This window comes from Armigeres subalbatus, chromosome 3, assembly GCF_024139115.2.
Source record: "Armigeres subalbatus isolate Guangzhou_Male chromosome 3, GZ_Asu_2, whole genome shotgun sequence".
Taxonomy (NCBI): Eukaryota; Metazoa; Arthropoda; class Insecta; order Diptera; family Culicidae; genus Armigeres; species Armigeres subalbatus.
In genome coordinates, this window is record NC_085141.1 from 110,658,689 (window position 1) to 110,674,682 (window position 15,994).

Sequence of the window (15,994 nt, forward strand, 5' to 3'; positions counted from 1 at the left end):
CTTGGCACGGTGCCCCCGGATCAGATAAACGACTGGTATGACGGCGAATGTGAGCAGTTAGTAGAAGAGAAGAATGCAGCATAGGCGAGATTGCTGCAACACCGCACGAGGGCGAACGAGGCACGATATAAACGGGCGCGGAACAGACAAAACTCGATTTTCCGAACTCGATCGACGGAGCAACTGTACCGCGCTAATAACACACAAAAGTTCTATGAGAAGTTAAACCGTTCACGTAAGGGCCACGTGTCACAGCCTGATATGCGTAAGGACATAAACGGGAACCTTCTTACAAACGAGAGTGAGGTGATCTAAAGGTGGCGGCAGCACTACGAAGAACATCTGAATGGCGATGTGGCAGACGAAGATGGCGGTATGGTGATGGACCTGGGAGAACGCGCGCAGGACATAATTTTACCGGCTCCGGATATCCAGGAAATCCAGGAGGAGATTGGCCGGCTGAAGAACAACAAAGCCCCTGGGGTTGACCAACTACCAGGAGAGCTATTTAAACACGGTGGTGAGGCACTGGCTAGAGCGCTGCACTGGGTCATTACCAAGATTTGGGAGGAGGAAGTTTTGCCGCAGGAGTGGATGGAAGGTGTCGTGTGTCCCATCTACAAAAAGGGCGATAAGTTGGATTGTAGCAACTACCGCGCAATCACATTGCTGAACGCCGCCTACAAGGTACTCTCCCAAATTTTATGCCGTCGACTAGCACCAACTGCAAGGGAGTTCGTGGGGCAGTACCAGGCGGGTTTTATGGGCGAACGCTCCACCACGGACCAGGTGTTCGCCATTCGCCAAGTACTGCAGAAATGCCGCGAAATGCGTAGTTCGAGTTCGAGTTTCAACAGGTTGAAGATGATTTGCGGACCCTCCGTAGACTGCGCGGTTGGCGACGTGTAGCCATGGACCGAGCCGAATGGAGAAGACTCTTATGTACCGCACAGGCCACTGCGGCCTTAGTCTGAATAAATGAAATTAATGAACCAGATTCACTTGTGTTGCTCGGGATGTTTTATCACTCCGAATGTTTCCATGACTCGCAACATTTTAGAAATATCTAAAAGAGGCCTAAGCCTATATACGAGTCTCATATCAGGTCATTGTCCGAATCGATATCTTTTAAAGCCTATAGGAAAACATCAAAATGATATGTGTCGCTTCGGAGACACAGAAAAAGAAGATTCGGAACATTTGTTATGCCGTTGTCCGGCAGTCCGGGAATATATTACAATAGATTAAAAAAATGGTCGCAGTAATGAAAATACCCGACAAGGGAAAAAAGGGCCGATACCCACGTAGCGGTTTTCCAAGCTGCGTGCACGCTGCATCCACGAGGGATTTATTTATTTATTACCAGACTAAGGCCGGAGTGGCCTGTGCTGCACATTAAAGTCTTCTCCATTCAGCTCGGTCCATGGCTGCACTTCGCCAACCACGCAGTCTGCGGAGGGTCCGCAAATCGTCCTCCACCTGATCGATCCACCTTGCCCGCTGCGCACCTCGCCTTCTTGTGCCTGTCGGATCGTTGTCGAGAACCATTTTCACCGGGTTATTGTCCGACATTCTGGCTACGTGCCCGGCCCACCACAGTCTTCCGATTTTCGCGGTGTGAACGATGGATGGTTCTCCCAACAGCTGATGCAACTCGTGGTTCATTCGCCTCCTCCACGTACCGTTCGCCATCTGCACCCCACCATAGATGGTACGCAGCACTTTCCTTTCGAAAACTCCGAGTGCGCGTTGGTCCTCCACGAGCATCGTCCAGGTCTCGTGTCCGTAGAGGACTACCGGTCTAATGAGCGTTTTGTAGATTGTCAGTTTGGTACGGCGGCGAACTCTATTCGATCGGAGCGTCTTGCGGAGTCCAAAGTATGTACGATTTCCAGCCACTATGCGTCTCCGAATTTCTCTGCTCCAATCATTTTCGGCAGTCACCAGTGAGCCCAAGTACACAAATTCTTCTACCACTTGTACTTCGTAATTCTTCGTGTACTTCGTCTTCGACGTGTTGATGACTAGTCCGATCCGGTTGGCTTCCCTTTTCAGCCTGATGTAGGCTTCCTCCATCTTCTCAAAGTTACGTGCCATAATATCTATGTCGTCGGCGAAGCCAAATAGCTGGAAAAATTGAAAATTGTACCACTCGTGTTAATCCCTGCTCTTCGTATTACCCCTTCCAAAGCGATGTTGAATAGCAGACACGAAAGACCATCACCTTGCCGTAACCCTCTGCGGGTTTCGAAAGGACTCGAGAATGCCCCTGAAACTCGAACTACGCACATCACCCGATCCATCGTCGCTTTGATCAACCGTGTCAGTTTATCCGGAAATCCGTGTTCGTGCGTTTCTATTCTTGGTAATACTTCTGAAAAAGTAACTCAATCTTAGGCTGGTTCAAAGCCGACGACATGGATCTAGAAGCTCAATAGCACGTATTAATTAGGAAAGAAGCGGATACGAATTTGGCGAATCTGCTGAAACCTCTGACTGATTAGAGCTCTGTGTAAAGGTGAGATTCCGAAATGCCAAACACAATGAAATCAAATCTCTGTACAACAACGTATTCGGAACGTATAAGAAGAACAAGGATGCTATCGATCATTTAGTAATTCCAGAAGCTGAATTTTAAAATGTGTTGTATGGTGGACTTCTAGTGCGAAGGTTTTTCTACAACTCTGCCTAATGTAACGGAGTTATAGCTATAGTTTCAGAAACTTAGACTAAATGATTGCAAAATTCCAATCATTTAGTTTAAGTTACTGAAACTAGCGCTATAACTTCGTTTTTAGTTGAATTCTAAAAACGAATCATTAAGCAGAGTTGTTGAAAAACCTTCGCACTAGAAGTCCACCATACAACACATTTTGAAATTCAACTTCTGGAATGAGTTATTGACAAACTACTAAACGATCGAACGCAAATTACTAAATGATCGATAGCATCCTTGAAGAAGAAGCAAAAATATGTTTGAGCTTCAGTACCGATGCATGGTCAAAATCAGTATTATCCCACTTATTGTTGAAGCCAATACTGATTGAGGGGCATGCCTTTGAGAGTTGGTATAAGCCATTTCTCAAAGGGTATAAATAGCGGTACCTCAATCTAAAGAGGCCTCACATTAAGTTTGAGAAATATCTGAATAAAAAACGACTACTTCATTTCTTCTCAATAGAAATGGAGCAGAAAGACATGCACTAAACAAATGACACGGGTATACTACAAAAGTTTAATGAAATGGACGTAGTGGTTCATCCCGAGCAATAAAAAAAGTCTGTTAAGTTACAAAAGGCCAAGTTTTGTTGAACAGCAAAAACTAATCATCTGGACTTGTAAGGACATTCTACTTGGCACTTTATAAGAATTTGATCATCCGTTTTGCGGCATACTTAAATCATATCCAATTTACTATATTTTATAATTTCTGTTTGGAGAGAATATTCGATTGAATTCGCATTTGCCGGAATAAGGGACATATAAAAATAGCTGCCAATGATATGCGTACACCCAAAAAACAAATATGACAATTATTGTATAAAACTCATCGCTTATGCATTTCTGCAAGGATTTTTGACGTAGGACTTACGTCTCTCTTTACTATACCGGGTGTCATTTCAAAATATTCAAATCGACCGCGTTACGCTGTGTTGAAAGATTTTAAACGTTAATAGCGTTCGTCTCAGTGGACGAATTTGTGCGGTAAGCCCCTCAATCGACAGATGTCAAGTATGCCTTCCATATCCATGCTTGATAAGACCCGAAAAACTTGTTTCAATAGGCATGAAACTGTTTTCAATGAAAAACATTGAGATCAAGGGAACTTATAAATATGGGTACCGCATAATTCTTGCATCATTCCATTACCACGTTCTGATTGGTGCAGACACCAGCGAATGAGCAGCCGCTGGGTCTGCCGAGAAGCCATAAAATAGCGCAACGCGATTTTTTCCTATCATTCTGACCGGGACAAGCGAAGCAACCGCATCATCGATTGAACAGCACTCACACCTTTTAGCAGGGAATGAGGTCTGCACCGACCGCTTTTGCGGCTCGACACCATCGAAGCGACCATCATCAGCCGAAACCTAGCCAGTACATCAGCAGTCCACCCTACAGACCCGACAAAGCAGCAATGCTGAGCAAATACCGGCAGCAGCAGCAGAGTCGAGCCGAGACCGGCCGGCATCGGTGCAGAGCCGAGACAGGCTGAAGAAAAGCCACATGATGCAGCATGTATGTCCAAAAAACAAACGGTTCTTCAGAGAGCCAATAATTGAGATCAATATCAATGCTTTCAATACCCTTCGGGATAGAAATTGTTCTTGGGTGCCAAATCGAATATTGTAGCGATAAAATTTTATGCGTGATTATCATAAATAGCGTCAAAACTAACAGTGGATAATTTTTCTGATTTAACCGCGAAGTGGACGAAGGACTTCGCTTGACCATGCCTTTAAAGATTCATAATATGTCCAAATCTCTCACATAATCTTATTTGGATAAAAAAACACCGATAACAGCTCAAACATTAATAAACTATCAATCGATTTTTCATCAAATGTTGGATTTTTTGGCATTGATAAAAAAATATGTAGATAAACATTGTTTGATACTGACCGCACACAAAGCGAACGTGACTGAATGATCGTCCCATGTTACCAATTCTAAATCTTATCACCCGAAATCCCATGTCCGGGTGTTTCATTCCTACTACTACTAACAATGTTGTCTCAGAAAAGAACACGTACTTCCCACCTGAACTGCAATTCTAAGCTCGCTTGTCCGGCTTATTGGCCTGTATCTAGCGAAAAGTCCCGTTAGGAAATAGACGCCAGCAGCGAGCAACAAGCGTAAAAAAGAAGAAGCCCTTCTCGAACACGTTGATGATGATGACGCTTTGGCTGACAAAGAAGCGGGATACAAGACACTAGCTGATTGGCCCACCAATTGGGAAGCAGAGACAAGGATGTTAACGATCATTCAGTAATTTGCGTTCGATCATTTAGTAGTCTGTCAATAACACATAACAGAAGCTGAATTTCAAAATATGTTGTATGGTGGACTTCTAGTGCGAAGGTTTTTCTACAACTTTGCCTGATGGTTCGTTATTTGAATTCAACTAATAACGGAGTTAGAGCGCTAGTTGCAGTAACTTAAACTAAATGATTGGAATTTTGTTATCATTTAGTCAAAGTTACTGAAACTATAGCTATAACTCCGTTACTAGTGGAATTCAAACAACGAACAATTAGACAGAGTTGTAGAAAAACCTTCGCACTAGAAGCCCACTATACAACATATTTTGAAATTCAGCTTCTGGAATGTGTCATTGACAAACTACTAAATGATCGAACGCAAATTACTGAATGATCGTTAACATCCTTGCAGAGAAGATTCAAAATAAGGTATAAAAGAAAAGTGCATTCGCTCGCAGTGCTTTCAGTTTTTTTATACCATCACTAGAAATTCGCGGTAAAGATCGTTTTCTTACTTTTTGCACTTAGCCGAAGCAAACAGCCTTTTTCAAGGCTCTAAGAGTTAAAAATAATGTTCTCCTTCAGCCGCTATCGCACGGATTAGAAGGCTCTTCAGAGGAAGGGCTGAGATACAGTCTACATCCCCTGCTGAGCCAACTTGTGGTTTATTTCAGGCAGTCCTTCAGTGGGAAGGTTGCCACTGTCGAGGCTAATATTTCGTGGCCGGACAGATACTTCTGAAATTTTTTTGATGATTCTTGTTCGTGGTAGATTTGATTTCTGTGTCGGTTTGATGAGAAGATTTTGCCAAGAAATGGTATGCAACGCCGATTATTTATTCAAAATAGTTGATGTGAGAAATTTAGACATATTATGTATCTTAGGCATGGTCAAGTCAAGTCCTACGTCCACTTAGCGGTTATGTCACAGACATTACCCATTGTTCGTTTTTTTTCATTTTTACTATGAATGTAAGCTTATCACAGCCACTGTATATAGTTAATCCAAATTCTTTAGCAGAACTGTATTAAAATCTGACAGCTGCTGGTTGTATGTAAACAGTCACAATTATTGTTTACTAAATTCTGGTAAAAAAATGTTCCAGCTTCGTTTAAATCTAACTACCTATAGTTGGAAGTTTAAACAGGAAATTATATATTTTCAAAAAATATTGTTTTTGAATATTATTACGTTTTGCAAACAGAATTAATGGCAATAAAAGTGATTGGCATTAAAAATCTAGGTATTCCGACCTCAACTTGATCGAGTCAAGCATGAGGTACTGAAGACGGCCTCACTGTTGTTGTCGAAATACGTATTTATCAATGAACCGATAAAAAGTTGTCAAAACCAGTGAATAAATTTTTAAAAATTCGGAGCAAACTCGTACCTCGAGAGCAGTGTTGCGGACAGTTCTTTAAATCGTTGATGGCAGAACAAAACTGGACGAATAATGTACTGGACCAACCTCGAGTAACTTTCAGGGCTCCTTCCCTGAATAAAGGGGATAAGCAGTTTCCCGGTAATTTAAACAGCTTCGTGTGCAGGATACAAACATGTGAAAATAGTTATCACCGACTATCAAGATCATGACAGGAACACCGAGTCTGTGAAGTTCATTAATTTCAAATGACAAAATTCTAGACCCTACAGATTTGTCTTCTACAAATCTACATACAGATATGTTCAGATTTTATCACGTTTCGATTTTGTCACGCTCCGATTTCGTCAACAAAATTATTCTGTTTTTATCAACAAGAAAATTCAATTATTTTTTTAGAGATTTAGCTTTTAAAATAAAATAACTTGGGTTAGTTTTTAGCCAAATATTGTATTTATAATATTCCAAGCACTGGCGGTAATAAGGCTGTTACCACCAAGAGAGGATTCTCTTCATCGACTTCTCCTCGTCGAAATAAAAGTAACAAAATGCAGGTTTGTTAGCACTTTATCACTTCAGGACGAAGGATTACATTGTTATCTGGCGTTCTGAATTAACTGAAAAATCGTCGAAATACTTTTTCGAGTATTCTAGGCCGTTCAAACTGTTCTGAAGTACATATCTTCGAATGTACCAGAAAATATGTCCATAAACAAAATGTCTTAAGCTGAGATATATGTCCAAAAATATCTATATGATCATAAGACATAAATTGGTCGTATTTTGAATAAACGTAAATTATTTTAAGGTCTCCAAAAGGCCCTGGAGTTCAGAACATGTAATATACCCGATCAACCAAGCCCGTAACGACGTATTCGTATTCTTAGCAGCTACATTGAGCCGATAGGATTTCACTAACTAATTTTACACGTAACTATAGGACTTTTAGTTTCTTCAAAACGACCTCGAGATCAAAACAGTTCAGAACATGTGATCTACCCGATCAACCATGTCCTGAACGATGTACCTGCATATCGCTGATTATCCCAGCAGGTCCGTCGAGCTGATAGAATGGTACTTATTACTTTTTCAAGCTAATACAAACCTGTTCTCCAAAACGTCCTGGAGTTCCAAACAAGCGATCTACCAGATCAACCAAGTCCCAAATGATATATTCGTACATCACTAAATATTCCAGCGAGGGCTTGCGATGTGACGATGCCGAGGAAATTGGAGCCAACGAATAGCCGACGGCCAAGTTACTGGTGGAACGAAAATCTTGCCAACCTTCGCACTGCCTGTCTCAGAGCTAGGAGACACGTTCAGAGGGCACGGTCTGAAATGGTCAGAGAGGATGGTCAAACGGGCGATCCAAATCAGCAAGTCTAACTGCTTCAAGGAGGTGTGCCGGGAAGCTGACGCTGATCCTTGGGGTAACGCTTATCGAGTTGTGACAAAGAAGATCAGGGGTCCAGCGACGCCAGCCGAAATGTGTCCGGACAAGCTGAAGATCATCGTGGACGGTCTTTTCCCGCAGCATGGTTCTACGACGTGGCCGCGTACGCCGTACGAAGATGAAGACCTAGTAACCGCTGCAGGTATGCAAGTCACCAATGACGAGCTATTATCAGTGGCGAAAGGTTTGAAGTTGAAAAAAGCTCCAGGTCCGGATGGAATTCCAAATGTGGCTCTAAAATCCGCGATTTTGGCGTTCCCGGATCTGTTCAGGATGGTGCTGCAGAAGTGTTTAGAAGACGGTAATTTTCCGGACACGTGGAAGATCCAGAAACTGGTGCTGCTGCCGAAACCAGGAAAACCGCCGGGGAATCCAGCATCGTATAGGCCCATATGTCTGCTGGATACACTGGGGAAGCTTCTGGAAAGGGTTATCCTTAATAGACTTACACAGTTCACGGAGGGTGAGACTGGCTTATCGGAAAAACAGTTCGGATTCCGCAAAGGCAGATCGACTGTGGATGCAATCAGGTCAGTCATTGAAGATGCAGAGAGGGTGTCCAAGAAGAAGAGGAGCGCCAATCGGTTCTGCGCGGTAGAGACGATTGACGTCAAAAACGCGTTCAATAGTGCCAGCTGGAAGGCCATCGCCGCTGCGCTGCTCTCCGACTTCCTGTGTAAGATCCTTAGGAGCTACTTTCTGAACCGGATTCTGGTTTACGACACGAACTCGGGGCAGAAGTCGATCAGGTTTACGGCGGGCGTTTCACAATGGTCCATACTAGGCCCAAGTTATGGAATGTGATGTACAACGGGGTACTGACGCTGAAGTTGCCCAAAGGTGTGAAGATTTACGCATTCACGGATGATGTCGTCCTAACGACGGTGAGTCACTGGAGGATGTGGAAATGCTGGTGGCGGAAGCGAACGACGCAGTAGAAACCTGGATGAAAGGAGTCAAGCTGCAGCTGGCTCACCACAAAACGGAAGTGATGCTGGTCAGCAACTGCAAAGTAATCCAGCGGATGCAGATTACCATCGGAGGGCACGACATCCCGTCGGTGCGGACTCTGAGACATCTAGGTGTGATGATTGATGACCGGTTGAACTTCAACACCCACGTGGACTATTCCTGTGAAAAGGCGGCTCAAATGATCAGTGCGTTAGCAAGGATCATGCCGAACGTCGGCGGTCCGAAAGGCAGCAGTAGGCGTCTTCTTGCGTCAGTATCATCCTCGATACTAAGGTACGGAGTTCCAGCCTGGGGAGCTGCGCTCAAGACGAAACGTAACCGGAGGAAGCTGAATAGCGTGTTTCGTCTAATGGCCATTCGAGTCGCGAGTGCGTACCGAACTATTTCGTCGGAGGCAGTTTACGTTATCGCAAACTTTGACTGCAATCTGCATAACCCTAGCAGAGGATATCGAGTACTACCAACGGAGGGATACCAGTAATTTGAGGAAGGCGATGAGACTGGACTCTGTGGTGAAGTGGCAGCAGGAGTGGGACAATGCGGATAAAGGAAGGTGGACCTATGGTGGCTCATCCCCAATGTGTCGACGTGGGTGAACAGGGAGCATGGTGAGGTGAACTTTACCTCACACAGTTCCTGTCCGGACACGGTTGTTTCCGCCAATATTTGCACCGGTGTGGCCATGCGTCATCGCCATTCTGCCCGGCGTGTATCAACGTAGAGGAGACTCCAGAGCACGTGATATTCGACTGCCCGAGGTTTGCGGAGGCACGTAGGAGAATGCCTGCCATAAGGGCGGACAACATCGCAGAGCGAATGTGTCGCGATGAAGGTACGTGGCATGCGGTAACCAGAGTCGTGACACAAATAATGTCAGAGCTGCAGCGTCGATGGAGAAGGGACCATCAAGTAAGCGTCGGTTTGGAGCAAAATCCAGCACAGTGAGCAGTGTTTGGTCTCGGGTCGTCGGGGCGCCAGTGAACCGGAAGTCTTCTGCCAACCGGAATCGTTGGACCGACCTCGGCACTCGAATTGCCAACCTGCTGAAGAAAGAAGAAAGAAGAAGGAAGTGCTTCGGGTATGTAGGGCACCGCCAGTGCGGACGTTATCCACCACCGGAACTGTCGGACCACCTCTGCAACCCGAAGACGAAGACGGCGCAATGCGCGAAAGCGTCCCCCGCGATAGCCGCCGGCAGTCGGGGCACCATCAGTGCGGAAGTTTCCTTCACCGGAACTGGTGGACCACCCTCGACGCCGGGGGAAGTCAGGAGGATTCGAGTGAGGAAGTTTATGGCACAACCGCCGAGGGATCGAGACAACGTAGCAGTGGATCTCAGCAAGCCAGTCGGCGAACTAGCCTAAGCTAGGGGCCGGAATTTTAGAAGAAGTGCATGAGCACAGCCCCCCCGAAGTAGTCGCAGCATCCAGTGGTCCCGGCAAGGAGGATAAGGGACCCGGTTTATCCGGGAGGCACATTTTTAGCAGGTCGGGAGGAGCCCATCCCTGTTCGCCTTCGAACATAGTGTGGATGCTCGAGGTGTCTGTCGCGCAGATTTTTGATGGCCTTTAACCCTTGTAAAAAAAAAAAAAACACACACACATCACCTCAATTCGTCGAACTGAGTCGATTGGTATATAACACTATGGGTCTCCGGGCCTTCTATCAAAAGTTCGGTTTTGGAGTGATCCTATAGCCTTTACGTATACTTTGTATACGAGAAAAGCAAAAATATCCAATTTACTCTATTTTCGTTTAAGCTCGCGTTGGCCCGAATTAGAAACATACAAAAATAGGGGCCAATAATATGCGTTCACCTAAAAAACAAATCCGACAATTTATTGTATAAAAATCATCGCAATACATTATTCATGCAAAGTTTTACTTTTTATTTTTTTCAGAACTATATTAAAATCTGCCAGCTGCTGGTTGTAAATTTTTGTTTATTAAATTCTGGTTAAAAAATGTTACAGTTTCGTTTAAATCTAACTATAGTTGGTAGTCAAAACAGGAATGTATAAATTTTCAGAAAGTATTGTTTTTGATGAATGTTTTTACGCTTTGCAAACAGAATTAATTACAAAAAAGTGATATTACTTTGACTTGACAACGACAAGTTCGGCACTTTGCTGAAAAATTGATCATTCAATACAATGAGGATTGAACACACTTAATTTTTTTTACCGGGATCTCAGCAAAATGTTGAACTTTTACCGAGAATCGCACAGCCGTGCCCCAGCAAACACGTTTTTTGCCGAGATTTCTGTCAAAATTGCTGATAATCAGCAAATAATTAGCCGAAAATCAGCTAACAAACGCTATTTTTGCCGGGATATCAGTTATTTATTTTGCTGGCGCACGGCTGTGCGGATTTTTGCCGAGATGAGGAGATAAAAACTGAGTGTGAAGAAATATTTTTGTGATACATAAAAAATGACTATTTTGGAAGTCGCTGTGAGTGAGCCCAAGTGAGTCTGGGGAGGGAGACAGTCCCCCTTTTCCTGGGTTAGGGACAGAAGGTCGAAAGACAAAGGTCGAAATGATAAAAGGCCGAAAGACAAAACGTTGAAAGACAAAAGGTCGAAGGGACAAAAGGTCGAAAGGACAAAACGTCGAACGGGACAAAAGGTCGAAAGAAAAAAAAATCAATGAGATCAAAAAGGCGAAATAGACAAGAAATTGAAACGGAGAGAATCAATCTCGCACCGCATCAGAGTAGAATCAATCTCGCACCACCTACACAGTTGTGTGTGCTCTTTTATTTTTCCCAATTTTCCACAATTAAATAAAATTCATTCAGTGAGTACAACTAATAGATGGATGTTTAAGTTTTCTAAATGTCACTTCGGTTTGTCAAAATTTCGCACGCCGCACATCAAATGCACCGGTGAGTATTGAACGCAGGTGTATTTTTAGTGCACGCGTCTGCGTGGTTGAGGCGGGCACTGTTTTGACAGATCAAAGTAACATTTAGAAAACCTAGATATCCATTATTTGCACTCATTGAATGAATTTTATTCAATTGTTAAAAATAGTGAAAAATAAAAGAGTAATTTTTTTCCCAACTGTATAGGACAACTCTGTCTCGCGCAATACAGGTTTTATTCATTTCCTAATTCAACAATCTTCAACAATCAGAACTATCTATATATTCATATTATTGTTTCATAGTCATTACTCCTTCTTTGAAAATTGCTCATTCTTAAACTTTGATAAATGAAATAAGTGTGCAATTTCTGCTTGAAGTCAAATGCATTTCACAAATTCTTTTGGAATACACAAAACTTGTTATCAACTTGATTTTAATCGACATTTTGTCCCTTTCGACCTGTTTGTCGTTTTCGACATTTTGTCCCTTTCGACCTTTAGTCCTTTTCGACCTTTTGTCCTTTCGACCTTCTGTCACTTTCGACCTTTTGTCCTATCGATCTTTTGTCTTTCGACCTTTTGTCATAGATTCCCTTTTCCTAATCCCCCCTCCCTTTGTTACGTCAATGCCCCACCGCATCCTGTTACGCAAAATTATTCAACGCACTTCCCTCAGCGATACAGTATCGCTGTACGAACCAGCTATGCCTTGACGTTAATTTAAAAAGTGTTAGTACCTTAGTTCTCCATTGCGACTAAATAAAAGTTCATCCATTCACTCACCTCGTGTCGTCGAACATCGCATCGATCCTCAGTTTGCAGATCGAGTTCCGGCTGACGCTGGACATGGTCTCCAGCTGATCGGCGTCCAGTAGCCGAAAGCCGGAAGAAACGCTGGACCCCCTCCGGGGTCTTCCCAGGCGTGGCAAGTGCACATCCATGTTGTAGGTTACCATAGTGCACACTGACCAACTAGCAGCAGCCCACTTCAAACACTCTCACAATGTTTCGTTCAAATTTACCTTTCTGGGCCTCGCGCGCGTGGAGGGCGCACTTTTCGGTTCGATTTCTTCGCTTCTCGGTTCAATTAACGCCATGCACTGATTTGCCTCCCAAAGGGGGGTTCGTCACTGGTTTGCATCTCGCTCGCGGCTACTGATCGGGGCGTATCGGATGAATTATCCATGGGTGCAATCCTACGCCCATCACTTTCATCGCCATCAACCTGATGGTCCATTTTTCGTCACTTTAATTTTCGCCAATTATTCAGCCAAAAGTACACCCCACCGGCTGGTGGCAGGCAATTGGGTCATGTTCACACTCCGGCAATCGGCGATCGACGAAGGAGGAAAACTAACAAACAAACAAACCATAATTGAGCTGAACGTTTGGTTCCGAATGGTGGTTCACTGTGAGCAATTCCATGACGAATTAGGCAAAACAATCCTTGATCTTACTTTAAGTATTGATGATGGCATTGCATGGCATGACATTGTTTCAGTACAATTTTATTACGGTTCGGACGCATGCTAGTCATTACCAATCATATTGATGAAGACTTTGTTCTGCCTATTTCCCATGGAATAGCTCCTAATTTTCTCACCATACTCAAGTCTTCGGCCATCGAGGCCCACGTTCGAAGCACACGCGAATGCATAGGCACAACAAATTGGATCGTAATTTAACGGTTCACCGAGTGGCGGCTGCTGTTGCAATCCGCATTGAAACCCTTGATCGATCGCAAAGCCTCAGCATCAGCAGCCGTGATGGGCTGTTCCCATTTCGGTTTTGATTCAATTTCTGAATTCCGCAGCGCCACAGCAACACTTGATCTATTCCGAATACCCGCCAGGGGTCCGGGGAAATCGATTGCCAATTTTCTTACAGGGTGGCTACGGGTCCTTCCGAGTGGTTGGTTTGCCGATGTTGTTGCTGCTGGCAATGATGGACTCGGTGCTAATCATCATGGTCTAATGGTTTGTTGGAAAACAATAATCAGCAATTCGCCAGCTTGGAAAGAGCACAGTGCAGTGGGTCGATGAGGTAGGTTGGCCATTGATTGGATGGATTGTTTCAAGTTCAATGCTGGTATGGGAAGTCTGCGAAAAAACGAGAGAAGAAAAATATGATAATTGCGGTATGTTTGGATCGGTGATCATGAATTAGAAGAAATTATATATTTTAAGGACAGATCATTAGAAATGACCTACAGCAAAAAAAAACGTTTAGTAAAAAAAATGATGGTCCTAATTAGCTCAGTAATAAGATGCGCAGCTACAAAGCGGAACATCCTATGCAAGTGGCTGAGTTCAAACTCTGATCCAATCTATAAATACTTTCCAATTTTCATGACAAATTCCGAACTTTAATTTTAACGGTAATTCTTTCCAATTTCTTCAATTCAATTCAGGACAATTATTCCTAAATCTAGCGATGAAATAATCTTAACGATGAAAAAATAATCTTAACGATGACTACCATGGGGGATCAAAATCCGTAGAGCACCGAAGTCCGTCCCTTGTGTCAGCTTTATTAACTCGTACTCAGCATTCTTTTCTACATCAGATCCGCCATCAATGTGTGATGTAACTTGGCTTGTATTGCTATCGATATTCCATCTACTTGATATCAATAAATTAAAGACGGTTTAGAGTAATTAATTTATAAATAATCTCTCTTATCTTTTTCATATACTTGACAGAAAGATTTATTGCTATTCATATGTAAAATAGGCGTTGAAATTAAAAGACAAATTAAAACTAAATCACATTTTCGTAGACGCGTAGTTGTTCGTGCGTGAGTGTACCAAATATTGTACCAACAGTGACTGTGTGAATGGAAGTAAGGAAGGAAGTAAGATTAGCGGAATATAGATCAAAGGGATCGCTTTTCAAGGTGCGTATTGAACTATTTACAGTAGTAGTGGTACAGCGGAAAATAATGATTTTGATTCTATGATTCGAAGTCCATCCACGAAGTACGGATATCGAATCAGGGGGTTATTGTTATTGTTTATTGCGGTTATTTATTTACCATGCGTAAAAAGGAAACACTTCAAAAATAGCCCAAGCAACCAGAAGTTCGGATAAGAAGGGCTATTTTGGCTTAATCAGCTCTCATTTTAAGTAATTTTTAGTATGGTGGGAGCGTAAAAGTAAACTTTAAAGTTTCGTTAAGGATGCTTGGAACTTGATGTGAACCATAGTGAACCAATTAGTTCGGTTAAGAGTAAATTTAAGTAAAATCTGAACTTCTGGTTGCTTGGGAGGGGTCCTTATGGTCTTGTATGCAGTCATTCCACTTATTGAGTAAAGCTGTCTGGCTCACCCAACCATATGAGAGTAGGACCAGTTGATTCCTTTCTGACCCACACTGATATGGCTTTGAACACCGAGGTGTCCACCCCAGCATGGCCTCACTGCATCTGCAAAGATAACTATGAGATCAAAAACGATAACCATTGGACTGTTCCAGCTGGGTTTGAGGGCAGCTCTCACACTTATCCCGGTAAAAAAGGGATATCAGCAATTTGTTCAACTTTTGCCGAGATTTGCACAGACCAGCCCTACACGCCCGTTTCAAATTTTGAGTAGTTCCACTTTTTACGAAAAATGAGTAACATTTCCGTTCCGAGTAACAATTTCACTCAGTCTCTGAAAGATTTGAAAGTGTATCGAACATGCTTTTCGCTGATATCTGTCAAAATTACTAAAAATCAGCAAATAATTTGCCGAAACCCAGCTAACAAACCTAATTTTTGACGGGATATCAGTTTTTATTTTGCTGGGCATGCGGCTGTACGGATTTTGCCGAGCTGCAGAAATAAAAACTGAGTGTGAAAGGGTGACCCAACAATCATGAATAAAGCTAAACCGAACCTGAACCCCTTCGCAAGGAGAGGTTTGGAGAGGTCTCCAACCAACGCAGGGGCGAACCAGCCGTCGAGGGGAGTGCTCTCGGTGCGCAGAAACACATTACGGTGGTGATAGGGTCGAGTGGCGTTCTGCCGAGCTTGATAGTCGTCATGGTGCATCGTCATGATAGATCTTCCCAAATGGACGGGGTAATATGTCGAGAGACCAGACAAACGCACCGGGACTCTCCCGGCAATAAGCACTACCCACAGAAGGAAAAAGGGAAAGGCGTCGGGAGAGCGTAGATCAATATATCAGGCTTTCGAAAGTCACAAACAAGGGCGAAAGGCGTAAGAGGACGACAAGAGCGAAACAAGCCAGTCGGCCACCACCGGGGGCGGCAAGTCAACCCGACCAAGAGAACCAGCGGTTGGATGGTCCGTGGCAAACGGTGGCCAGAATATCGATGAAAGAGAAAGCA

The 15,994-nt window shown here is 43.6% G+C and overlaps 1 protein-coding gene across 3 annotated transcripts in view; it reads right to left on the reverse strand.

The window, feature by feature from the left end:
- Positions 1-15,994, reverse strand: part of LOC134224460 (uncharacterized) — a 346,723-nt gene that overhangs the window by 171,593 nt on the left and 159,136 nt on the right. For 2 of the 3 annotated variants that reach the window (XM_062703817.1, XM_062703815.1), the window contains exons 3-4: positions 13,263-13,758; positions 12,443-13,012 (exon numbers count right to left, since the gene is read on the reverse strand). In XM_062703817.1, the coding sequence (XP_062559801.1) occupies positions 12,443-12,615 (173 nt within the window). In that variant the 5' untranslated portion in view covers positions 12,616-13,012; positions 13,263-13,758. Of the gene's footprint in view, positions 1-12,442; positions 13,013-13,116; positions 13,194-13,262; positions 13,759-15,994 lie in introns of those variants that run through there. The other variant, XM_062703816.1, reaches the window with a different exon arrangement.